The sequence below is a fragment of the Poecilia mexicana genome, unplaced genomic scaffold (assembly GCF_051168715.1).
Source record: "Poecilia mexicana isolate PSO_F unplaced genomic scaffold, ASM5116871v1 scaffold_2, whole genome shotgun sequence".
NCBI lineage: Eukaryota > Metazoa > Chordata > Actinopteri > Cyprinodontiformes > Poeciliidae > Poecilia > Poecilia mexicana.
Genome location: NW_028263371.1, coordinates 48,684,762 through 48,711,688, shown reverse-complemented (window position 1 = coordinate 48,711,688; position 26,927 = coordinate 48,684,762). Strand labels below are relative to the sequence as shown.

The 26,927-nt window shown below is 37.8% G+C and overlaps 3 protein-coding genes across 3 annotated transcripts in view; all 3 read right to left on the bottom strand.

Annotated features, from left to right (window-relative positions):
* Positions 1–26,927, bottom strand: part of thsd7ba (thrombospondin, type I, domain containing 7Ba) — a 120,454-nt gene that overhangs the window by 20,403 nt on the left and 73,124 nt on the right. The window contains exons 14-16 of the mRNA XM_088008347.1: positions 6,628–6,761; positions 4,658–4,875; positions 57–305 (exon numbers count right to left, since the gene is read on the bottom strand). Coding sequence (XP_087864473.1) covers positions 57–305; positions 4,658–4,875; positions 6,628–6,761 — 601 coding nt within the window. The remainder of the gene's footprint in view (positions 1–56; positions 306–4,657; positions 4,876–6,627; positions 6,762–26,927) is intronic.
* Positions 15,559–16,707, bottom strand: LOC148160895 (butyrophilin-like protein 2). Its single transcript, XM_088002061.1, has one exon. The coding sequence runs from the start codon at positions 16,441–16,443 to the stop codon at positions 15,559–15,561; it is 885 nt and encodes a 294-aa protein (XP_087858187.1). The 5' UTR covers positions 16,444–16,707.
* Positions 16,733–17,468, bottom strand: LOC148160894 (uncharacterized). The gene has a single exon (XM_088002070.1). It carries the CDS (start codon positions 17,466–17,468, stop codon positions 16,776–16,778), a length of 693 nt encoding a protein of 230 aa, XP_087858196.1. The 3' UTR covers positions 16,733–16,775.

The window sequence follows — 26,927 nt, the reverse complement described above, 5'->3', positions numbered from 1 at the left end:
ATAAAACGTGTTTCATTAGTTTCACAACTTGATCAGGTATGTGTGGCTCACCCTACCTGAGACTCTGTACTGGTATGTGAAACAGGTACTGTTGAGAAGACAAGGTTCTGATTGGAGCAGGTCAGGACAGGCCGCGTTCTCCACGGCGGGGAGGCGGAGGATCTGTCTGCTTCTGTTCCTCGTGCTGCCAGCGTCGCACTGCTGCATAACAACGACGGCACCAAAAAAAAAAAAAAAGTAGCTTAGTTTAAGAGACAACAGTTGAAGGATGAAGCCAGCTGAAATTAAACATGCTCTCCGCCTGCAGATTTATCACAAGCTGGCTCGAATCTTGAAAAAATGCCTTCGAGAATCACTTCAGAAATCTGAGAGAAAGTGCTTTTTAAGTTTCTTAATATTCTCTAACCCTCCATTTTGGGAAATTCACTGCAGTTGCGCTGGGATTAGTAGGTAATTTAGAAAACAGTGTGAAGCAACAAATGATGAATTCATCCTATCAAGATAACTGTACTTTACTGCCATAACTTTAATTTATTTCTATGGTAATTTGTCACAGACCTTAGGAGCAAATCCCCCTGATCCATCATTTCCTTACAGAGTCTGAATACATTTTCCTGCTGCCATTCTTTTTCTGAAGAAGTAATTTTCAAAGGACACAATATAATGAATTGTAATGATTTCACTCTTGCATTTCAGAGAAAATCTATGGGAAGAAACCTGAAAATAAAAACAAACCATGTTGCTATGAAGACAAGTTGAACTGAAAGTTAAGGATCTGAATGACAAAGAGGCACTTGTAAAGATTAACATTCTAGAAAAGTGTAGTCAGTCCAAAGAACAAGCTACTTTCAGATGAAAAAGTAAATCTTTACCACATTAATCAAGTCATCATATTAAAAGTAAACGGTTTTAGTTCTCCCAGCCTAGCTGCGGTTTTTGCAGCTTGCTGAAGATCTGTCAAAGTTTGTAAAGTAAAAACTTATAGCACTATGTGCAAAAGAGTGATTAAAAGGTTTTAAACATTTAATGTCTTTTCTATACTGTAAAGCTCTTTTGCTTGTATTTTATTTAGCATAAATCCTGATTTAGTCCTAAAGCTAAAAGCTTCTTCAAGACAAACAAAGACCAAACCAGACATCTACCATCTAAGACAACTCAAGTCTCAAGTCATTGTGGTTTAAGTGAGGAATATTTTACAAACCTGTAAATTGTCAGTATATAACAGATAAGCTAATATTTTTGCACATGTAAAACTGAGGCTGTGGACAGTGTGCTAACATTAAACAGGTACTCTGAAAGTACGAGGTAACTTTATCCCCACAGTAAGATCACTGGGGCGCACCTCATAAAAAACTCTATTCAAACATTGGTTTCTGTGCAAATTCCAGATCCTCATTTCAAAATCCCTTATGATCCTTTGAAAGAATTATTTGAAAAGTAAACAAATACATCCCCCTAAAATATTTGTGTGTTTTGCATTGTACTCTGCCTCCTCTTTACTTTGCATTTATGAGCAGCACATTCATGTATACAGAGATGTTGATGATGCCTGTGATTAGACCACACCCAGGATATCCTGAGCATCAAGTTTCTGAGCTGCCAGTATAAACTTCAGCAGCAATACAAAAAACAACAAAACTCCTTCTCATACCTAATGGGGGTGTTGCATCATCATTAATAATTAAACTATCAGCTTTCACAATCACATTACCACCAGCATAAAGATGAATAGATGTAAGGTTTTCAGCGCAGAAACTCCTCCATCCTTCTTTCTCCCCGTCATCCAGAAGGCCTGGCCATGACGAGAACAAATGCTCCATTCTTGTGTATAAAAAAAAAAAAAAAAAAGTGAGCGACGGACAAACCCAATTGGTTGTAGTGAGATTGTTGCAGTCACACGGTGTGCAGAGAAGCCACACTTATTCCTAAGAAAGCCGAAATGGGGGCCTGAAGTGCTCACAGCAGACGTTCTGCTGGCGTTTGTAGGCTCCAGGTCATATCAGTGCCTCTACGTTCCTCTGGCTCCACCCAGAGCCCTGATACGGTGGTAGCATAAAAACACACCACCACAACATCATTAACGACGATTAGCGCTTGTTCAAAATCCTCCACAACTCGTCACCCTCCATTAAAAGCAATGGGGAGCCTATTATGACCCTAAAACACCTCAAAAAGACCAGCTGGCTGACTTTCTCCAGCACAGAGTAAATCCGACGTGCAGGGGTCTTAAAGCGGCGAGGGATTAGTTTAACACTGATTCATATTGCAATACGAGTAGGAAGCTCTACAAATAATTATAAGACTCTCAAAATGTATTGGAACAGTGACTTGAAAGTGCAGCTGAATCAGCTTCTTGAGATTAGGAAATTCTATTAGACGACCACACTGTGAACATTTCTTACTGAAGAACTAAATGTGTAATTGTTAATATTTTTAAATCTAATGTACATAATTTGGAAAGTGCAGAGATTTTATTTTTTACTTCTCTTGACTGAATCTAGCTTCTTCGGATTGAGTTGAACCTGCTATTTTTACTGCATCACTTTTGTTGTCAGATACCAAATTAAATACAAAGGGACATTTTTAGTGACGTCTTATATTAGCATAATATATACTCGTACGTATTTAAACAAAAAAATTCTCAAAATTATTACAAGAGTCACTGATACTAATCTGAGGTAAATCTCACCATCTGAGAACTTTGCAGCCAGATGAATGTGAGGGTGATAATTACCTAGGGAACAACTGTCACAGCAGAGCACAGCCCTACCTAGCATGCTAGGATAAATTAAAGTCCCATTAGTAGAACATGGAAGTCGGTTGCCAGAGGAAGAGGCTGTGCGGATCGAACCTGGGCTTCTGATTAAAGAGGAAAAGAGTTCGCAGTATCTGTCCCTCTGCACCTGACTCACGACTAGATGCACCTCAGTCAGTGTCACCGGTTAATGAGAACTCTTCTGTGTGGCTCTCATAAATCAGACAGAGTCATTGTTCTGTTTGTGTTCACACTGTCACAGCCTCCAACTCACGCATTTATTCTCTCTATGCATGGTGTTTCCTGTACAAGGTGCCACAAATCCGTCCTCAGCCATTAAATAAGACCATATAAAGCCAAAATCAATACAGCTACAAATAAAAAAAATATTTTTCCATTATAATTTCTGTACATGTACATATTCCCATTTTAAGCAGAACCTCGATCAAATTTGCTGAAAACCCCCCCAACAGATAAGCAAACACATGTTCTTCCATTTCCACGTTTTGATAACTGTAATTAATCCAACATTATTTTCCATCTGGTGCAAACTGCTTCAGGACAGATTATAGCATAATTTCTCATGTCTTATAGTGCTGCTGAAGGTTGCAGAATGAATGCCTGAATGAGATAACATGTCTGTCAGACCAAAACGTAAAAGAAACCCCTCAGATTAATTAAGTGATCTCTATTGTTCCTTTCTCTTTATTCTGTTCTTTCTCCAACTCCAATGTTCCGGTTCAGTGAACTGCTGTTTCTGACAGAAAACCTATAAAGTTACTGCATGGCCGTGTGACCACTAGCCTGTGGCTACGACACTGGGGAACATGCTGTGTTAAAGCCTGAGGCCTAACTTTCAGAAGAGAATGAAAACATGAATTTACTTGCACCAAAAATTATGGAATCTGTGTTAAAGTGTGATTTCTTGGTTAAATGGATAATAACAGTGACACCATGTTGAAATATAACATCTGTATAAGTTGTACTTTTCAAGTATAAAATTCCATTCTGCAAAAATTTGATTTAAAATCAAAGATGTAGACAGAAAAGTGAGATCAACTGTGTCCTGAAATATAAATAATATAAAGTTTTGCAACAGTTTTGAATGAAAATCTGTTTTGAATTTTTAAACATACAAAACGTTTTAACGATTCAAGGTTTTAAACACACACAACCTCAAAGACATACAGATGATGGTTACTGTTATACACATCTGTAAAAGAACGCTTCGCTTTCAGAGGCTCAATGAAATCCAGCATGGTCCAGTTCTGAAATTTCCTTGCTTTTAAATATTCCACATTCAACTGACTTTTTCTGAAGGACAGGAACTCCAGCACAAAACAGTGGGCTGTGCAAAATCAGAGTTTGCTGACGCTAAGGCACACACTGTTCAGAAGTTGACAAGTTCTGCACAGTGACTGGCTACAGACCTCCAAGCTTCACATGGCCTTCAAATAATGGAACGAGCAATGCCTAAAGAAATGCAATGACTGTGTTTACACAGCCAAGCAGCTGCACCCAAGTCTTAGATCCCCCAAGAACAATCCAAAGGATCAGATGCAATGGTATAAAGAAAGCCACCAATAGATTCTTGGGGATTAAAGACTGATTTATCAGTTGGAAAGAGAACAATTTTTTACTTTGTGGCTTAAGTCAAGTGTAAGGTTTATAGCTCACGTTTGGTGCAGGACTGTTTTTTAAGAGTTGGGCTTAAATCCAGTTCAAGTTCTTGTAAAGGGATGTCATAATTCAGCATATCAAGACATTTTGATATGCTGAATTAATTTTAGATTATATTGATTTATTTAGTTTTATTTATTTTCCTATTTAAGACACATGGTAGTAGCAAAACGTATATATATACAATATATGTGTGTGTATATATATTTATATATATATAACTATGTTTTAACTTTCTACTAAAGCTCAAAATGCACCAGGAAAAACAATTATTGGCTCTTACCAGAGGGCAGTTGCTCCATGCCCCCCAGGCTGACACAACGCAGTCATTAGGACAGGCTAAATAGCAAAGCTGGGCCCTGGGAGGCATTTCCTCTGGATCACACATACTGTCGTCTGGGCTGCCATCCTCCCTGCTTGCTGTTCCCCTCATCACACACCTATAAAAAAAAAATAAAAACATAGCACTAGAAGCAGCTTTATAACAAGTCTCGAGGGGCTGACATCTCAGTCCACATGGACTGAGACTCATCTTAAAGATTTTGACTCAGTGGATTGCTAAACATTTGAAGTAATCTTATTTTAAGTGTTTAGTTTATATCAGGCCTTTTGAGTTTTCTCTGCTTTTTTTTTTTTTAAATATATTTTTTATCAAAACTGAAGCACGAGGTCAAAATGTTTATTTACTTTCCACATGAAGCACTAGAATAATTTATTCACTCATCGATTTATATTCCCGTTATGTAAATAATTCATAGTGTGCTTCTGTTGAGGCCTGGTAGTTTTTGACCCAAGGGGAACAAGTTATAGAAATTTAAAAAAATCACATTGATCATTATTATTTATTATTATTAAGGACTATGCTATTATCCATTTGACATTTGGAGAGTGGCTAATCATAAACAAGTTTGCAAGAAAGTGACTGTTATTACTTTTCATAGATATCACTCAAGGTTTTGTTTTCCATATGATTTCATCTAGAATCTTCCAGTCTCAACAACTTATTATCTCCTACACAGAGTCTTGCCTGGCATTTCTGACTGCTCATTATCTAAAAAGTTAGTTCCCTATTTACTTAGTCATATAGAGCTATTTACGTCTCTCTCGCTCGTCATTGAACTTTTTATATTAAAACTTTTTTCACTTGGAAACCACAAACTTGACTCTGGTCAATGATGATTCCATTACTTATAAACCAACACAAATAGCATAAATAGTTCCAAGTAGATGCAGAGTGATACATGTACTGGAACTTATGATGAATACAAAACTGTGTGTCAAAAATAACACTTTTTTTTTGCAAGATGTGCAGAAGGACTTGTTTGCCGTAAACCACATAGAAGGACGTTCTCTGGTCAGTTGAGACAAATATACATGGCTATGTGCTGAACTCTATTTCCCTGCAGAAAAACTCATCATAAACTCGCCACTGACACCTTGATACCCTAAGCATCCAGCCACAGGCACAGTTCCAACAAATCATATTAACGTGTTAGAATTGTCGAGTCAAATTCCCAACCCTGAAAATTGTTGTTCAGAGATGCTCTTCAGTCAGGCTGAGTGAGCTTAGGGTTTGTTTGTTTTTTTGTTTTGTTGCAAAGAACAGACTAGAGTTTCTAAAAGGTTTCAGCTCACTGAAGTAAATGCAGCTCTGTGCAGTTTTCAGCTTTTTTTTTTTGTTGTGATAAGTATCACTGCACCAGAAGTGGCACATTTGACCTTGTATATAAAGAAGGTTTTGTCATTTTTATTCCACTACGTAATTACACATTTTGTGTTGGTCTATTACAAAAAACAAATCTCATAAAAATACTGTGGTTATAACAGTAATAACAGTGGTCTGTGGTTGTAATATGAAAATATGCAAAACGTTCAAGGGGAATGAATGTTTTTCTTAGATATCGTAGATTTTGTTTCTGCTTCTTTAAGAACAGCCGTAATAACAGTACAGCTTTATTTAGGTTTCTGTTTCCTCTGTTGCTTTCTAAGTGCCAAAGAAATGCAAAGAATGTGAAAATTAACTATCAGCATTCATTGTGAAGCAACAGCTTGTTGTGACCATTTCTCCTTAGTGCTGCGAGTGTGAATGACAAGTGAGTGAGCGTGCTGCACTGCTGTTGCCAATCCAACTTCTCTGGTTGTGTGCTGCCAAAGCAGCCCAACAGACTGCCAGGCCCATCCTGCACACTGACCTGATCTTGCGACTCTGGACTCCCTCTCCGCAAGCTGGCAAGTCGTCCACAGTGTTGATGGTGCAAATGGACCAGGGCTCGATCCGCCACTCGTACTGGCCGCACTCCATGTTGCACGGCACAGCCTCATACACCTAAATGCATGCATGAGCAAACAGACACACACACAAACACAGATGTGAGCAGAATGAAGGAGAAATGCATGAGAAATAAAACCAAAATATGTGAGATTTAAAAAATAAATCATGCATATAAATCAGACAACATAGACATATAAGGTATCCACTTGTGTCACTGTTTTATGTTATGAGCAGAAAATATTCAACAAGACTTTCAAAGATTTTTTTTTATGGAATTGATCAGGAATGAAAGACTCTTGCTCTCAATAGAGGCCGTTTCTTCCAGCCTAACAAGAGAGCTGATGCCTTTAAGAGCCTGTTTTCTGTGGCATGCAAATTCATAAAGCTCAGAGTGTAAAGCTATGTTTCAAAGGCTGCAGTAACTTTTCTTTTCTGTGCCACAATGTGGAATGAAATGTTGCAGACCTGAACAAAACATCTTCACAAAGACATCTCAGTCACACAGTTCTTTGTGCATTTCATTTCGATCAAACCCCTAAATGCAAACCAGTGATTCTTGAGAACAGGGACAAAATGGGTTTTAATTTTCCCCATTTTTTTTATTTTTTATTATTTCTCAACCTCATGTATGCAATTATGACAAATAATGTTTTGGAAATGTAAAGATGCTAAGGTGCAGGCTCCCAGTTGCAACATTTTTTAAAAAATTTAATTTTTAATCGACCTGACCCAGAACTTTGTCATCACCATCTGACAAAAATAAATATTAATGACCCTATTAGTGATGTTTTACTCATTTTTACAGAGAAATGCTTCTCAAGAAATAAAAATTTTTTTTATTTAAAACAAAAAACAACAAAAAGTCCATCTGACGGAGTTGACACAGAACTGAAGGTGGTGACAAACTAGTGAATAAAATAAAAAAACTTGATACATGTGAAGTAATGCAATTTATGTAAAATATATTAAAATGAATTAACTGCACATTTAAGTGAGATTTGTCAACAATTTCACTGAAAGAGTCACAAATACTCTGACGGAGTTGACGAAATGCCAAACTACCTCAATTTATATGATGTTATTCTGAAGGAGGTCGTAGCTTGTCAGGTCCATGAAATCTTTACAGTATACTGAAATTAAGCTTTTATTTCACAAAATTTCATCAAAGTTTTGTAAATTGTCAGTTATGGAGTTGACACATCATGGTTGTGACAAACAACTTAGGAATAAAAAGAAGAAAAAACTAAAGAATAACTTAAGCTAACCGGAGCTAACTAGCCCTCCTAGCAAAGGAAGAGAAAAGACAACGTCATGGGGTCCTCAGAAGTTCTGGTGCCCCCCAATAATGCCTGATTTGTTTTACATTCTTTTAATTTCTGACAGTGTTGACAAAAACTAGGGACAAATTACAATGGAATTGGAAAATATATAAAAAAAATATTTTTAATTCAATGTATTGATACTTTTATAATTATTTGTATTACTACTTATACTTAATTGTCATAATATATGATTTTAGTATTTCTTTAATTGTTTTAAACTCCGGGACAAGGGATTTTACAGGCATCGTCCACCGACTACAATGTTTAAAATAATTTTTTTTTTAAATTCAGCAAACACCAGAAAAATATACATTGTTGCGCTCACATGACCCAGGTTAGTTTAGTCAGATATTTGAAAAGATTATATTTTGTGTATATTTTATTCAAATTTTGTGCTTTATCCATAGGACCTGTTTTGTCCCTATTCTCAAGAATCACTGAAACACATATTGATGCAATTTTGTTTTTTAAATCTTCGCAGGATGTAAATGTCCCAAGTATACATTTTGCTCCTCACACAAATACTCTGGATAGGGATAGAAGTGTATAAGTTAGCCTGCTGCACCCCCTGGAGCCTCCTCATGCTGCTGCCGTCTCCCAAGATGGACGCTCTCTTCTTTTCCTCGTTAAAACTTCATAAAAAAGATGTTGTATTAGTCTTTTTTTTTTTTTTTTTTGGTCAAGAGTCATGGTTTTCAAGGACTGGCAGAGAGAGGTTTGCAAAAAGTGGAGTGGATGCTGAATCATCCAAACTTGTGGGTGTTGTGTCTGGTCCAAAATGTTAGGAAATACCAAAAATATCAGGGTTTATCATAATTAACTTTTTATTACCCATAATTATGTGTTGCTTCATTAATATTTCTGATTGCAAATCTCATTCAAAATGTAATGACATTTTTGTTAAACTATGTGTTTTTAAATGTTTTGCAGGGGGTTTACCTCCTTGATTTTGTATATAAATAAAAATAAACTGAATAGAAAAATTGGTTTTACACATTCAAGTTTCCATGATGTAAAATGTCTGCTTATTCAGGAATCCCAGTAGGATTCCCAGTAGGCATGTTTTGACTTTTGACCAGAATTAGAATCTCAGCCAGAATCCTTTCTGCATGAATTTTAAAAATTTTCTAATGCATGACGCACCGTGAATATTAAGAAGGTACACAAAATGGATGGATAGATAGTTTAAAATGAATATATCAGGGCCTTCAACATTTTTAACTTTGCATTTTCTTCCATTTTTTTTGAGATGCGCAGAATTAACAACAAAAATCCAACAACTCTTCCCAGTTTCAGTTCTTTTTTGTGTTTTGAAGTTGCTTCTGCCATCTGTGTGCCATTCAGTCAGGGGTCTTTTTGCTACTCTGTGAGAGATGTCTGCAGTGACACAACGTGAATCTTCTGATTCCAAATGCACAGTTCCGACTAGTTTAGAGAAAATTTGTATTTTTTGCAAACATGTTTCTTGAGCTTTCACGTCAAATTGTACACATGTGCTAAAAGCTTTCTTTTTTTTATTTTTGCTTTATGGTTTATTAGATAAAAAAGGCAGAATGAGGCCATTTTTATCAAAGTATGCATGACTGTAAGGAAACTCTAAGATATGTTTTGAGATGCCAAAATTAGAAGATGAGAAAAGCCCTGCAGAAAGAAGCTCAACGGTCCCTCTGAGTCTTAACATTCTGCAGCAGCAAGACAGGGATAAAGGCCATTTTGTCCACACCGAAGGAAACCTATGTAAGACATGGCAAGAACAGCATGGGGTGTGTGAAATGGCAATGACCATGGCAACAGCCCCTCCAGCCAACGATGTAATTGGCTGGATTTTGAGCTCATTCACTTCTCTCCTCTCTACCGATGAGTCTGGCGCGTGTGTGTGTGTGTGTGTGTGTGTGTGTGTGTGTGTGTGTGTGTACGCCGGGGAGCAGTCGGCACAATGCTTCCGTAAAACACATGTTTACTCTCAATCTATGTAACTGTCTGCCACGGTAAAAGGTACGCTCTTGAGGACAGTTTGTGGGAAAAGCTATGACAAGCTGTAATGCGTGTCAGCGAATGCGTGTGCATTTTGAGTGTTTGTGTGCTCAGACTAGAGAGTGGGAATGAGAGTCGAGTATTCCCTTCCCTGCGGGCCACACAGATGCCTATTACACACCGTCATCATCTCCCATCTGTCCCTGCAGATGCCCCTGCTGGGAAAACTGGCAACTTCCCTACTCCCACTTTCACCACTACAACTGCATATAGACAGTTTGTAAAAATCTGTAAAAAAAAAAAAAAAAAGAACTTTTAGTCATTTACTATAAACATTGTTTACTGACCACTAAAGTCTGGATTTTGAGAAACACCCGTTATGAAAATGGCAAGATTTGAATCGGATATGAAACGGGAAACATCGTTATACTTTACAGCCACAAAACAGAAACATTTTGAAACCATTTTATTCAAACGGTATAACAAAGCTTAAAAAAAAAATACCCAAGAGTCATGCCCACTCCTCCTTCATATACTGAGAAAGACAAAATCTCTGCTAATCTGTAAACCTACCACAGTGTTATAAACAACAGGAGCATTTTTTTCAGTGGAGAATGTTCAATGAATCTGTGGCAACACAGAAAAGGAATACAGTAAGCACTTTTGCAACAAAGATTATGCAGGAGCTGCGAGTGAGCTCCGCGGTAGTAAACAGCAGGAGGACGGATTTCTCCTCACCTAACAAAAACAGCCTCTGTTGGAAAACACAAGAAAACTTTCATACTAGAGAAGGAACAATCCAAATCTGTTGGATGACAGCAAAACACATTTTATCCTGTGGCTAGGAAAGATAGCTTGAGCAGGAAATCAACAGCCAGACCAATAAGGTAACTGCGGGTGTTCTTTGTGAAAATGAAGCCTATCATGTAGGTGACTATTAACGTATTTTTTTTTTCTTGTGTCTGAGCTTAATGGAGAGAGTACTTAGCTGTCTGGATATTTCAACTACTCGTCTATAAACTACAGATAGCATTGGCATTAAGTAACTTTTAAGGGCCAAATAAAATGTTGATGCAAGAAAACTTAATCTTAAAATCTCAAGTCTGAGAGATATGATAGACATTATAATGGGAATTTGACAGATCCATTACTGGAGTGCAGATAAACCCTCATTAGCAAAACAATGACTGATTACATGAAGAAAAGTGAGATTTACAAAATCACTGCATGTATCCATCATATAAAGATAAGTGAAAAAAAATTACAAGTGCTACAAAAAAAAAAAAAAAGGATTTCTGACACAATGGACATCAATTTTATAATGCTGGTTGGAACAGCAGCAGGAATTACAACTTCTGTCTGAACCCTACAGTTTTTCTGTATTTTGAATCATTTTTATTCACAGGTGGTTATTCCCCACTGTGATGAATCCCAGACTGACTCAGGCTCACAGGATGCTGTTTCCTTAAATCTACAAACTACTGCACACAGGCAACAGTTGTGACATCTTCATCTTAACTGAATAAATCACCATATTAATTTTGACTTTATTAACTCAAGTTCAATCTGGGAGATTTGAAACCACTGCTTCCTTTGAGTGTGAAATGCGTTTATATATATATATATATATATATATATATATATATATATATATATATATATATATATATATATATATATATATAAAATGGTACATATGGTAATTAATATAAATGTTTTATTCTACAATGCTGAACATAACAGAAAAGGGAGATGTTTTAAACAAAATCCTGCACACTGGTGGGTTAAGGTTGGTGAACTACAAAGACTGAGCAAAACCCAGAGAAAAATGTTGGTTTTTCTTCCAAGTACATCAAATGTTACATTTACAGAATAAAGAAGAATGGGCAATCAGTTATATTCATCAGACCCTGAGTGTCTCTATCCTCTGCTCTTTTGTTCTCCTTTAAAATGTTCTGGAATCAATTTTCTTTGATAAGCAATACTGGTCCTCTACCCTGGCTTAGTTTCTTTGAGCTCACTTTCAAAAACCTAACTGGCAATTTAGAATATAATGAAGAACTAATATTCTGAAGGAGATTAAGAAAATGTAAAATGAATACAGAGACTATCGAAGTAGGTTTGGTTCGAACTATTCCTTAAGTTTCTAAGCTTGTAACCAAAGGACCGAGAAGACAGCAGTACGGGTGAATTTGACAGATCTGACATGCATTTTGACCTCATTAGCTGAAGCAGAGAATATGTACACAATGAATGGCACTGACCTGAGCCTGTGTGGATGTCCATATGACAAGCCAGAAGTTGAGGAGGGAGAGAAAACAATATGATCATTAGTTTAGATTTAGCCTGCAGTGACATAAATGTATAGCTTTGCCTTATTTGAACTTTAAAAACTACTGCATTCTGCTCAGTGCTTCGTTAATGAGGGCAAAGGATGATTAGGTGCTTCATCAGCTCTTTTGGTCAAAACAGTGATTCATACTGCTGAGAAATTTCTGAAGAGCCACAGTTAGCTGCAACAGCTGTGCGTTGGCTGTGCCTGCAGTTGAGGGGCAACTCCAAGAAACTAATTTGTCTGGAGATAGTGAGTGTGAATAAACATATGCTTATATAGGCTGTGTGCTCTCTTTAAAAACAAGGTTCCCAGAAGTACATTTGAACTGGGGAATCTCTACTAATTAACTTCACCGCTATTATGGATTGTTTTTAGCGACGTACAGGAGAATTTATGTTTGTAATTATGTTGTTTTCTATTTTATACTTTATACCAACTCCCTGCATGATACAATTCTGTACGGAAGTTGACATTAATAGTCAAGGACACAAACTTTCTTTGCACATTTCTGGAATTATTTGAACTGTTTTGTCGTTGAAAACTGAAGCACATTGAATTTTCAACCGTCTGACCCAAACATTTAGATGACAGAAAATTTGTCAGGATGTTCAGGGACAATCTACCAACCCAAAGGCTCCACAGTCCGCAATGAGCCTGACCTTGTCATCGCTTTCCTCTGCAAGTTTGCTAGATTCTCATCTTCCTTCAGTGCTCCCTCTGGGATTTCTCCCATTGAACTAAATTTTTGTGTTTCAATTTCAACTGGACCAATCAGCAAACAGGAGTAGGACTTATGAACAATGTGATGACAATTTTCTGAGCTGTTTAAAACTTGTAGTCTGCCATGGTTGGCAATGCAAGCAATCATTTCTCAAAGCAGAGGGTCCAGACTGCTTATGTGAAGCAAAGTCCAGAGCAAATGGCTTAAGCTGCCATGAATATTAAATCAGAAAACCCCAAACAAAAAAGAAGCATTTGCTCCGAAAGAAAAACCTTCAAGTATGACTTCAATTTCCAGCTGTAAACACTCAGTCTGGAGACGTTTTATGATGTGATGAGAAAAAATAAAACCATCTGACAAGATGAAACACTGAAGGGGTCAAACTGAGGCAATTAAAACTGACCACACTCTAGCAAGTGTCTTTAAAAAGAAGAGAGGAGCGTTTTGTTGGCCTTATTAAAGTCAACAAAACATGTGAGGTTTCTCTGCATTTAACCGAATGTTACGTCTGTCTGTAATTCAGACTGTTTTAATTGATCCTGTGTGGATCCAAGAAAACCCACAATAAATGTACATTTGTATACATAGTTCTTGGTTTTAAAAGTAATTAAAATTATTGGCTGATTATTTCATCCTGAAAGAAGAATGGTTTAAAGAAAATTTGACAAAACCAAAATAATATGAAATAAGTGGTACTGTCATCCTAGAAGAGAACAGTGAGCAAAGTACCAGCTCAGAACAACATGATCAACAGTGAGACTTCAATGAAAGACCAGCAGCCTAAACCAATCCACAAATCTGCCCCCCTGCAGCACACCAGCACTGTGAGATCCCTTTACTGTGCAGATCAAGGATGCCTGTTTGTTTTGTAGCTTGTCACACTGCTTTGCAATCACACTGTGTGTCTGCACAGATACATGGGTAGTTATGCAAAACAAACCTATACAATACCTACATGAAAAGTGCAAACAGGTTTCACTGCTGGGTTTGTGTTTCAGTGCAAACACAGAAAATGGGACACATGGATTTGAAGTAGAGAACTCCCCTTCAGATCTTTGTCTCTGTGACTTTGTGCTTCTGCTGTAAGCAGGATGATTCAGAGGAGAAAAATACCCCTGGTGGCATCTATTCTCCAGCAATGATGGCTTCTCAACATAATCAGCAAGATAAATCATTTAGATAAAGCTTACAGAAAATATGTACATTTGAGTTCAGAGCAAAAATGTTCCTGTGAAAATAAAACCTTTTTTTTTTTTTTGCATTTTTGTTTGAAAGCTTTTCACAAAGTTTGATAATTGTTTTCATTAAAAAAACATGTCATAAAGGATCACAAAAGTATCATCTAATTGTGAAGTGGTATAAAAATTATGAATGGAATTTAAAACTGTTTTAAATAAAAACAGTTTTAATATAACCCCTTTACTCTGAAGTCCTTAAATGAAATGTAATGAGAAACTAAGCAGATAGGTCTTTTTACTAACTAGTGTTATGTGATCAACTATATTTGGCTGTATGAGTGACAATTAGGATTTGAGAAGGCTGTACGTCACTGGATCTAAATCGGACTATTTGGTATCAAAAAGAAAGACATACATTAATCTATACTGAATTTAGCTTTTTTGGATTTGATATATTTGTTTTAAGTTTTATGTTGTGAAGTTACTTTACAAAACTGAACTCTACTGAAAACTGAATAAAATGAAGACTGAAAGTTATCTCATAGTTTCCCAGTAACATATCAAACACTATCTCAAGTATTTATTTTACAGGTAGTAAGAACCAGCCAGAATGCACAGCGTTCCAACCCTCATGAATTCATAAATAACGTTCTGTTCTCGCCTTTGGCCATCAATTTGCTTTTTGTCGTTGTGTTTTCTATGTGACTGTCTCTGCTTCATTGCTGTCTTCCTGTCAGATTCGTCATCACGCAGGATGTCGAACAAACACGGGCCAAACACCATTTACAGTATGTTCAATATATCCATATCTGCTCTCCAGCGAGGCAACAGCATGACTTTCTGTAATTGCAAAAACTGATTGGCTATCAAGCCTGGAAAATAATTCCCCTTTCTTGTTTGCTTTTGAATTTATTATGGCGAGTCAGTTTAACAAGACCAGAATGCATTAGCAAATATAGTTTACAAGCACTTAACCCTGTAGCACGACGGCGACTGTGGTCAAACATCTTTAACGCATGATGTCAAGCCTCCCCGACGTTTTCAATTCAGCTCAGCAGAAACACCCTGACTGCAGGTTTTCCTTCCTGGAATCTATCAAAATGATATAGAAGTGATATCAATAGTTCTTCTACAACTATTGATATAATTGAACTATTGTCCAGTGAGACAAAAACTTTCAGTTTTTGTCTCATTTCAGAAACAAAAACTGAGTCAGCAGACTGGAACCAGCTCCAGTTCACCTCTGGATCAATAATCAGATCCAGAGATCTGATTATTGATCAGATCTCTGGTTTATTGATCAGTCTGATCAATAAACTGATCAGACTGATTCATCAGCCAGCAGAGGAATCAATTCAGCGGAACTGATTCTGGCTCCAATGTCTTCTGATTGGACCTGGACCGTCCCTGCTTTGACATTCAGATGGAAACATTTTACTCTCACTGGTATTGCCTCTCTCAGAACTATACACCTGTACTCTCCAGTGTCTCCATCAGTGGGCCGTGTCAGAGTCAGACTAAGGTCTCCAGTCTTCAGGGGGTCTTCATCCATCCTGGTTCTGGTCCTGTAGATCTGGTTCTGTTCTCCAGGCTGATCAGAACCGTTCTGATATACATGGACCTTTATCACTGGTTCAGGTTTGAGGCGCCTCCACTCCACTCTATCTCCTCCCAGCAGGTCAGGTGTTGTTGTGAACGGCAGCAGGACAGACTCCGCCCCCTCCTCCACCTCCACCTGTTGATGTCTAAACAAGAGTTTAACTTTCTCCTCCATAAGGATTTCTCCATCTCTGCTGTAGGCTCTACAGGTGTAGGTTCCAGCGAGTGCAGGATCTCTCAGAGTCAGACTGAGATCTCCAGTCTTCAGCAGGTCTTCATCCATCCTGGTTCTGGTCCTGTAGATCTGGTTCTGTTCTCCAGGCTGATCAGAGCCGTTCTCATACACATGGGCCACATCATCATCTCCATCTCTCCACTCCACTCTAGCGTCTGCAGGCAGATGATCTGTGGTTCTGCATGGCAGCAGGACAAATTCCTTCCCTGAATCCACCTCCACCTGCTGGACTTTGACCTTCAGATTGAATGTTTTTGCTCTCAGTAGTTTTCCCTGTCTCAGAATGAAACATCCGTACATTCCACTGTCTCTCTTTGTGGGATGTTTCAGAGTCAGACTGAGGTCTCCAGTCTTCAGGGGGTCTTCATCCATCTTGGTTTTGCTCCTCCATAGCCAGTCCTGTTCTCCAGGCTGATCAGAACCGTTCTGAAATACATGAACCTTTATCACTGGTTCAGGATAGGAGCGCCTCCATTCCACTGTATCTCCTCCCAGCCGATCAGTTGGTACTCTGAATGGCAGCAGGACAGACTCTGCCCCCTCTTCCACCTCCACCTGTTGGACTTTGACCTCCAGCTGAACCTGTTTCGTCCAAAGGATGTTTCTTATCCAGCTGGAGGCCCTGCAGGTGTAGATGTTTCTGTCTCCATCAGTGGGAGATGTCAGGGTCAGACTGAGGTCTCCAGTCTTTCGCAGGTCTTCACCTATGTTGGTTCTGGTCTGTAGCACTGGTTCTGTTTTCTAGGCTGATCAGAACCGTTCTGATACCAATGGACCATCCTGTTACTGCCGTCCCTCCATTTCACCTTAACGTCTTTAGGGAGGCGGTCTGCTATTTTGCAGGGCAGCAGAACAGATTCCTCCCCTGAAATCACCTCCACCTTCTCCTTCTCCAGCTCCATCTTTGTTTCCGAGAATAAACGATGCCGGAAATAATAAAAAAGAGCTGAAGCAACATTTAGAACAGTTAGAATTAGAACCAGGAGAACCGGGAGTTGTTTGGTCCAGGATGAAGATAGCTTTTTAACCAGCAGCTCTTCACTTCTAACTCTCTGTTTTCCTCTGTCGCTCCTGACGCTGCAACTGTAGGTTCCAGTGTCAGACGTCTGCAGGTTGGTCAGATTCAGGCTGAGGTCTCCGGTCTCCAGGGCATCAGTCTTCATGGAGGTTCTGCCTCTGTACAGCTGGTTCTGATCCATCAATTGATCTCCTTCCTGCTGACGTTGATGGACGGTTGAAGGACTGAGGTCAGAGCGGCTCCACTCCACTGTGGGTCGGTCCATGTCATCTGTTGGAAACTCACAGAACAGCAGGACGGATTGTCCCTCAAGCATCTCCACTGCTGAGGCCTGCCGGGACACGTGCAGGATGATCCCAAACACAATCATCATCTTCATCTTTCTCTCCAAAACAACTGTCTTTAATCATCTTCCATCAGCTGATTATCTTCACAGTCTCTTCAGGATCCAGCAGCTCTCACCAAGTTACTGACACAGATCAGTTCTGAGGAAAGACGAGGCTGTTCTGTTTCCTCATTGTTTCACACCTGAATGAAGTCAAAGTCCAGCTGAGGCAACTGTTGCTGAGCAGTGATTGGTTGTTAAGTTGATGAGTCACAGCTGATGAAGTCAAAGTCCTGACTTCAGGACTTTGACTTCATTCAGAAGTCAAAGTCCTGACTGAATGAAGTCAGGACTTCATTCAGATTACCTGGTTAAACCTGTAATGACAATGATAATTTTAATGTATAAAAATAATATCCTGATACATACTGCAGCTTTACACAGTGATGTAAATGTTTGTTCTCAGCTGCACTTTGCAGAGCTCTTTCTCCCTTCATCTTTCTGTCTTTCTGTTGGAGAGCATTTCTCTCAGCTCTGTATAAGAGCGCCTGTTTTGTGCTTGGTTCCCTGAAATGGATCAAGGATAAGAGATCAGCGTTCTGCACCACATGTCAAGCTGCAGGCTGCTTCTCATTTCCAAACCCCCTCCTCTATTTGTACAGGCCTTCATCTCCACCAATGCAAGATTGTGCACTCAGTCGCCAGTTCATTCCATTCCAGCCACTATTTGTTGTTTTGAATCTCCCTGTGCTCTTCCTAATCCCGCTCCTCGTTCTGCGACCACTTTCCACCAGCTTGACTCCACTATCCCCCACTCATCCTCTAAAACCATCCCATTCCTCTTGCTGCTCAACTTGATCATGGCTTCCCCCTGCAATCTGCTCAGCAGTAACATCTCTATTCAGCCGAGCTGTTTTCCTACATCTATTTGTAAAATCAACAAATAAGTGCTTCCCAGTGCCAAAGCATCTCTGAGATTAACTAACCTTAATAAAAAAAACTATTTTTTATATTCACACTAACCATTATCTGAAGTTTTCTGCCTATTTTTCTTTGCATTTGTAAGAGGTGTGTCTGCTATCTCTGGTCATTTTTATCGCCACAGGTGTGAAGTAGCTTAAAGGAGAAGATAAATATGTTTGTCACACCTACTCACAACATAAAGGTTTCTAGGATGTGATAGTCCTACCAAGAAAATATGTCTGTTTGCCTATGTATATATTTGTACACATTTTTTATGTATTTATTTTTTGCTTCTGCGCAATCTCTAAGAAGAGAAATAGGCAACCATTTGCATGCTCTCTCACTTTCTGTTGGATTTAAATACACTCTTTATTTATACTGTACATAAAAATTTAGTATCGACTATTTTTGCTTATTCTTTTATACATTTGGGAGCTTGTAATTTATAAACAATTTCTGACAGAATTGCATACAGAAGGCTCGGATAGGATTTTTTTCAAAGCCATAAATCTAGCTAATTCTCCCATTTGTATGCATCTAAAGGCCACACACGGTAACTGAAATGCACAGAGAGACGAAGCTATTATGGTAATAAAATACAAACACTGAGTGCAACATGATATTAAAGTCAGTGATGTTACTTTCCTATGTTATTTTAATATTCACTCCTACGTGTAATGAAATGTGTTTTCTTATTAGCACATAATAGAAACAACTGATCTTTAAAGCAGAGACCAGAGCATTAGAGAAGCACTAAAGTGTAAATATTCTGAAGAGCAAATGTCAGAATTATTCTAATTTGCATGTCTTATGCCTGTAGAAAAAAAAATATTTTATTAGCTAGCAAACAGAAGGAAAAGGTAACATGCCTTCACTAGTGTCTGTCACTGCTTAATATCACTACACAGCTTAAAATGTACAATCATTTTAGACAATTTAGACATTTTACACAAATAATCTGAACATTTTTGGTCAACCGCATAAAATGAGGTTTTAAATAACAATAAACATCCAATATTGTTGAATATAAGCTTACGCAATTTTCCTGTATAACATATTTGTGTAAATGTAACTTTTTTCGGATGTTTACTACAGCACATTAGCTACATTATCAGTTTACCTGGCCATGTTGAGCTAACTATAAATTAAATGATGAATAAACCGGTGATGCCACCTGAACTTTGGAGCAAATGAAGCTTGGATAATGTTATAATCCTGGAGCTTTGTGTCTATTTCCTTTGTTTTGTTATCATCCCCCGTCATGTCTGCTGTGCTAAGGAAGACGCACAAGAATCCAAACAGAGAAGGTCAAGAGAAAATGTTGGACTGCTAAAACGTACAAATAGGAAAAAGAAATGATGACTGTCATATTTCAAAGCAGCAGGAAAGAGCCGCTTCTTCCTCTGTAGGTGGTGAAATGTGGCATAAGAGCAGCTGTCAAAAGCACTTCTTTCTGCACATAGTAAAAGAAAAGTGGTGCATATGGCTGACATGTTTGTCCTCTCTGTCTCTCACTATGCATTTAGGATAAAAAAAAAGCTGATATATTGGATGTCACAGCTTCCCAAGACATAAGGTTTAGAACAACATTTTAGTTTTTTGTGCTTTTTACCACAGAGTCATATGTTTTATGCAAAGCAGACATAACATAATCCACAAAACAGGGGAAAGAAGTATCAATGTATTAAAAGTGAAGAAAAAAAATAGTCACATGATTCAGTGTTTTGTATGATGAGTCATATTTGCCTGTTGTCATAGTAACATAACAAGACACACTCGATAGCTTAGAGATTAAAAAGTCTAAAATTACTGAATTTGATATTAAAACTTAAGAAGTTTTAGAAATAGACAGTTTGGCTGCAGAATAAAAAAAGACGTTTATTCTTCAAGAATTTCCAGTTTTAGAATCATATAGAAATATGAGGGAAAAAAAGGACAATTCTGCTCTAAATCTGGGTTATCTTTTTCCACTTATGAAATTTCGCATTATTGAGCTTTTTGTAGCTGTTTAAATGCTTGTGGACATTATTTTTCTTTTTTATGTGTTTACATCACACAGTCATGAAAAATTCTATATTTTTATGTTATCTCTAAATCTGTAGAGTTTCCCTTTAATTTGCAGTAAAGCACGTTTATGTCGGTATTATATTAAAGGTTGAATTTTTCAGAGTACCTTTAACAGATTGTTCTGAAGGAGCTCTGCAAAACTTGTGAGAACCAATTTGCACTTGTAATTTTCCATATTTCAGACAGTTTATTGAAAGTGACCACTTCATTCACCCTGTCAGAGCAGGAAAATTGTTTTGTACGATGACTTGGAAATCCTACCACTGAACTCAGAAGAGTCTGTCTCTCTGATTTGAGTCATTTTAAAAGTTCTTGATGTTCTTGACTAGTTAGCATCACAACACCAGAGCTCTCCACTTAGAATTTATACAGTTTATTATAAAATAGCTCTGACAGCAGACAGTCATGACTTCAGGAACATGTTTAAGCCCCCATTACAGTAAAAACAAAAAGACCCGTCTATCGTCACAAAAGGATTTTAAAGAACAATATAATCTTCTTCTAGACTGGATTCCCAACCAGATTGCAGTAAATACACCCATCAAATTCAGCAGCTTTGACCAATTTGCACCTATTTTTTTCTGACAAACTGAAGTTCCTGTCCTAATGAAACTTTACTTGAAACACAAAAAGCAACATCTGTCAAGAGGAATCTTGCCAAAGGACATTTTCATCAATAGGTGATGATGGAGATTTTGAAAGACAGAGAAATGCTACATAACTTCAATAGAACCAGTGAGAAATGAAGTGCATTGACTGTTAAATAGGTATTGAACCAAATGCAGTCTAAACAAATTGCACTCAAAAGGTTTGTCCCGAGTCACAAGTTTATATTCGAAGAAAGTTACAAAAAGATCTTTAAAAGTGATCTCACTAAGTTTCCTGGCATCATTTTGGTGATTCTAACATAAAAGTAGAGAATTATGATCTGATTTAACCTCAAAAAGTGAAGAAAAATGTGTGTGCATCTTTTTATTCGTTGTATGTAAATACCTATAACATAGTGTGGTAAGATATAAACTAAATAGAGGGAAGATTGAAACTGTTAAAACATATGCCTTAGAAATGACAAAAACAAAACAAAGCTGGTAAAATTGGTTAAAGGTATTGATGTAGAAAAAGGATTGTTCCTCTTTGTGGCCTTAAGGCAGAATCATTTCATCTGTGAGCTATGCTGAAAATTATACACCGAGTTTGTCCTTGGCTCAGCACAAAATGATCTCAAAATTATATCTGTGCTAAGGAAATAACACAACAAGGACCAATTCAAAGAGTAAATGAATGGAATACAAAACCAGAAATGCCTGAACTGCAACTATCGACATGGGAGCAGTTGTTTGTTACTGCAGATCTAATATAACGCTTGAAATGATGTGTACTGGTAAATGTTTAGTGAGTGTGTGTTGATGTTTTGTTTGTGAACATACCGATGCTTCCAACATTTTTACCCACTGCTTTGATCGCTGTTTAGCAAAAAAAAAAAAAAAACATCACAAAGGCATAACCATGACATAATCAACTATTACTGCGCTGAAGATGACTTGCATGAAGATGACATGCCAAAGACTTAAATATCAATAAGCTTATCTTTAACAGAGCTTATTACATCAGCCTGCTACACAAGAACTTTCCCCAATAGTAACAGAATAAAGATAAAAATGACAAAGAATCATGTATCAAAGCAGAATATCATCTCGTCACAATTAAACAGCCTCATATTTCTTCAAAAGAAATGTTGGATTACCAAAAATCTATCTATATGACCAAATGCATGACTTTCCAGGCATGTTGTCTTGTAACTGGAAACTCTGCCAACAGCACCAACAGCCTCAATGCTCAATTGCCATGCACACCGACAGCCCAGTGAAGGGAGCCAAGACATCGAATCATGACATGAAAGCACCAAATGCTTAATTTGTTGATGCAGGGAGATTGACAGAGGACTGTTGACAACAGACATACAAACAAGTAGGAAAAATAATAAACCATTCAGGCACATCAGCAAAAACCCAAAGGTATCAACAGAGAAGTTTTAGTTTGTGAACAACCATAATATTAGATCTGTCATTGCTTGGAGTCACAGGATATTGTGGAGGAATATGTTGCTCACACATGATTATTGCCACCATGGATCTGTGCTGAAGTGACATGACAAGACAGGAAGATCTCAGGCTCAGTCAATAAAGATTTCTGAAGAGGAAAAAAAAAACAAACAAGCAGAGCAAAACTACCTTAACACATCAAGAAAAGTTTGTTGCAGCCCAGCATAGAAAGAGACATGCTGCGATTTGTGTTTACAATCTGAGATGTGTAGCAGAGATACTGTGTCAAAATGCAGAATTTACAGTCATGTGAAAACGGTAAGGCACCACATGACAGTTTGGGATCTTTTGTTATTGCAGGATTTATGGAAATTTTATATCATTTTCAACAATATGTAAAATCGTATCAACAAAAACAGCAATATATCACTATGCATTTTGTGAAATGGAATAAAAATATTAATTCTATGAGGAATACATTTGTAAACCTTTTACATTTATTCAAAATTAAAAATGCTAACATTACATGTAAACATACAGCATAAAAACATCATTATTCATCATTGTTCATGCACATTTATGTACCTTTCAACATTTTACATCTGACTGTATGTTGAGATCTCTGTTATGATCTTTAAAACACAATTCTTTTTTGATGAAAAAAAAAAAGTGTGGCACAGCTGTTATTTAAATCCTAAATGTTAATTGTGGATAATTATGATCGTTCTTCCAAAATAGAGGCAGTGACATTTAGATCACTGAAGAAAATGCAACAGAAAGGTTTATATGCAGAAGAGTCTGTTAAATTGCTTCTCTCTTGCAACCAACAGATCATTATATAAAGGATAAAACTTCAGACAAATCAGAGATGTTCTAATGCTTTACAGTAGTAAACCTTCCCAAAACCTCAAAAGTGCTCCTGATAAATTCGGTTAATGTTGTCTAGTTCACATGTGAGTTTCTGGGTGTTTTGAGCGAGAAATGATCAAATGTATTGCAACTACCTCAAACTACACCGTGCTTCCATAAAATGGACCAATTTTGAACATTGGCATCAGTTTTAGTTCACATTGCTACCAATAAGACCTCCCTACTGATGTCAATGGTAAAGTGACGTAATCCAAACTGATCCAAGGTAGCGAGATAAAGAAATACTCTCTCTTAGATATTTCATAAATACATTTCACAAAGAACCTCAGAGTGAATGCTAACCTTTCTAACTTCTGTCTCCAATTACAGTTCATCCAATTGACATTTGCAAGTACGTACTCTAACCTGCACCACACTAAAGTTGGCACACTGCTGCTAGGTAAAGGCCTATTTAAACGTATTCCACTGCTGAGTTGAAAGCATTGAATCAAACACTAATGTGAATATATTTTTAGACAGGTTGAAAAGATTGCCAGGTTGGAGGTTGAATAGCACTTTCCCTATCACAATGGCTCAGGAAAAAAAACATGCTTATCATAATTTCCTGTACGTACTTTGTTGTGATTTATGTTTCAGCTCGAATTCTGCAGAGGATCTACGCTCAAAAGTCTGCAGATTACATGAAGTTTAAACAAACAGGCAACACTGTTTTACAGTAGAACTGCTCTGCTGTACGGTACCACCTTCTTCAATAATATCATTCTTCACTGGGATGTTATGAATTCTACTTTAGCCCCAATTATCCTCCTTAAGACTCTCCCATTCTGGACCTAAAGCTAAGCAGTAGGCGTGCGGTCATGTCGTTGTAGGATATTCATTTTCACTCACCTTTCACACACAGCTCAGACCACCTGACCTGCTTAGATGGGTAACCTAGTGAGTGGTTACAGAGAAAACGCCACACGTTTTTGCAGACAGCCTCCTTTGGGGACAATGACTTTGCATTTCCCATCCATGAGTTTTTTGTTTTTTTTTTTGGTATTTGATCATCTTTGAAGGTATTTTGTGAAGAATCTTACAAATGTGCATAAGATCTCATCGTGTCAGACAAATGCTCCTTTCATGCAGTCTCTGGATCCAAAAACCGTGTAACAGAAGTGAACTAGATGAAGTGAAATATCATTGCCGTTTATGGGCATTACTGCATACAACAAGCCCACAAACTTCCGACCAATCACACAACACATCACACAGTGCTCTGCACAAAATAGTTCAACCAAACTTGGTGCTCAGAAGGGGAAGCAGATCCCTCCTTGCGAACAAGACAATGCAACTTTTGTCACACAACTAGGTCAACGAGAGCCAATTTCTACAGTTCTGGTGAAGTACAGGAGGGCCTTCAGTTTTAACTATCTCAATATAACAACTACTTGTGAAGATACAGAGTTTAGCAATCTAGCTGACAGGGTGGGTTTTTTATATATTTTGATAATAACACCAAGACTACAAACAAAAATAAACATGCAAAAAAAAAATCATTTTTACTAGATTTTTAATACTGCAGGTATATTAATGATAATAATACAATCCATGATACGATAATTGACTGCTGGAGTTGATGGAGAGTCAGTGTAGGTGTTGTAAAATGGAAGAGATGGGATGGAAGGAGGGGATCTGGGTGATGATACGGGTGGCAGACTTCTGAACCGTTTGAAGTTTATGGAGGCATTTCTGTGGGAGACCGTAGAGAAGAGAATTACAAGACTGGAGGTGACCAGGCTACGAACAAGGACAGAGATGAAGTGAAGGTCCAGGGAGGGGCAGAGGTGATTTATGGAACAAAAATGGAAATAAGCACATGGGACAATATTATTAATGTGGGATTGAAAGTAGACGATACCGTCATGGATGATACCCACACCATATACCCGAGGGGGAGATTGAGGACTGTCAATCGGGGAGAAGTTATTGGTTTTAAAGAGGGTGGACTGCTGACAATTAGTAAAATTTCAGTTTTATCTGAATTTATTCCTGCATGGCAGAAAAGTACAGGTGGTAACAATTTCAGCCCATATTGATGATTGCATTGCAATTTTATTAACACCAATATCAGTGAAATCTTGATGTGAACTGAAATGTTGCAAATGTGAAATCATATGAGAAGGGAAGCAACTGACAAAACTCTGTTTTACATATAAAGCATGATAAAACCATAAAAATGAAAACTGCCTTTACAGATTTATCCAACACGTGAATTAAAAATCCAAAATACACAAAGACACAAACTCAGGTAACAAACAATGAATGTTGCTCAGCTGGGCAGTTCCAGGTTGGATGGAGCGCAGGTATTAACAGAATTAAAAAATAACTGTGTGACTGGCACAGAGGCTGCCAGACAGTGCAGACAGTTCCTTTGTATTATGTGGAATGTGCATCCGCCACCGGATAGCTGAGCACTTGACAGGAAACACATGTGGGAGTTATGATGAAATTCAAATGTCTCCTGTAATTATAGTTCCAATTTGTGTGTTTCTCTGGGAGCTCAGCTTTGACATCTGTGAGTCTTCTGTTACAATCTCTCAGGGCATCTCCTGGCTGCTGATGGTGGGATTGTAAAAATAAGCGTGTGTGGCCTAAATTTGTACGCCAAATGTTTTGTGGGTCTAAATTGTAAAAAAAAAAAAAAAAACACATTTAAGAAAATCATTACATTCTGAATAATCTGAATCCGAGTGGTGTTTTTTCTCGGCCATAAGATTCTCTTCGTGGATGATCCTCGACACTCAACATGCGCTCACTTCAAATAAATAGGGGCTTTGCAGGATCATGGACCTTGCTCAGAAAGTTGTGCACAGGATTAACGCACAAAGTAATTGATTTTGTAAAAGTGTGCACGTCCACTTGTCCATGCAAACTTTCCTCAATGCATCATAATCAGTTTAGAAACGAGTGCACTTGCTGGCTGTGTGCTTTATAGTCATTTTTACCAAATGATAAAAACCAGCCGGCATGTTATCACCTGGCAAACAGCCTTGTAACCGGTGCATATGCATTGAAATCATCCATGTAATGTTAAAAAAACATACCAATAATCGTCGTTTATAGTGCAGTGGGAGAAGGCCGTTTCAGCTAATATGCACTCATGAGGTCAAGCAGAACAAGATCAACTACTTTATGTGACATGTCAGATTTAAGCTATTTTAAAACTAGTAAATAATGGTTTGTTGTATGGGTGCGAAATGCAAACACAAATCAGTGAAGGGGCAAATTGAGAATGATAGAGATGGCATTTTGGGGAGAGCTTTAACAAAGCAATGGAAACTAAAAGAGATGAATTACAAATTCTCTGCCTTACATCTTTATAAAAATGATTATATGCTAGAAGATGTGCTTGGCAGAATTACAACAATCCCTAAAGTTTAGATGTTGGCTTGAAATTTGGTAAGGAGTGCAGCTCTCGTTGTGAACAAAATCAGAATCCTAGACAGAATGACACTGCAGAGAAGGATAAAAAAAAGTCCAGGCCTCCAGATGCTGCCCTCTTCCTCATTGACCAGCAGCAGAGCTTTGA

Bases quoted from the DNA above. Each gene is read 5' to 3' on its own strand.
- LOC148160894 (XM_088002070.1), bottom strand. From the start codon at position 17,468: ATGAAGATGATGATTGTGTTTGGGATCATCCTGCACGTGTCCCGGCAG.
- LOC148160895 (XM_088002061.1), bottom strand. From the start codon at position 16,443: ATGGATGAAGACCCCCTGAAGACTGGAGACCTCAGTCTGACTCTGAAA.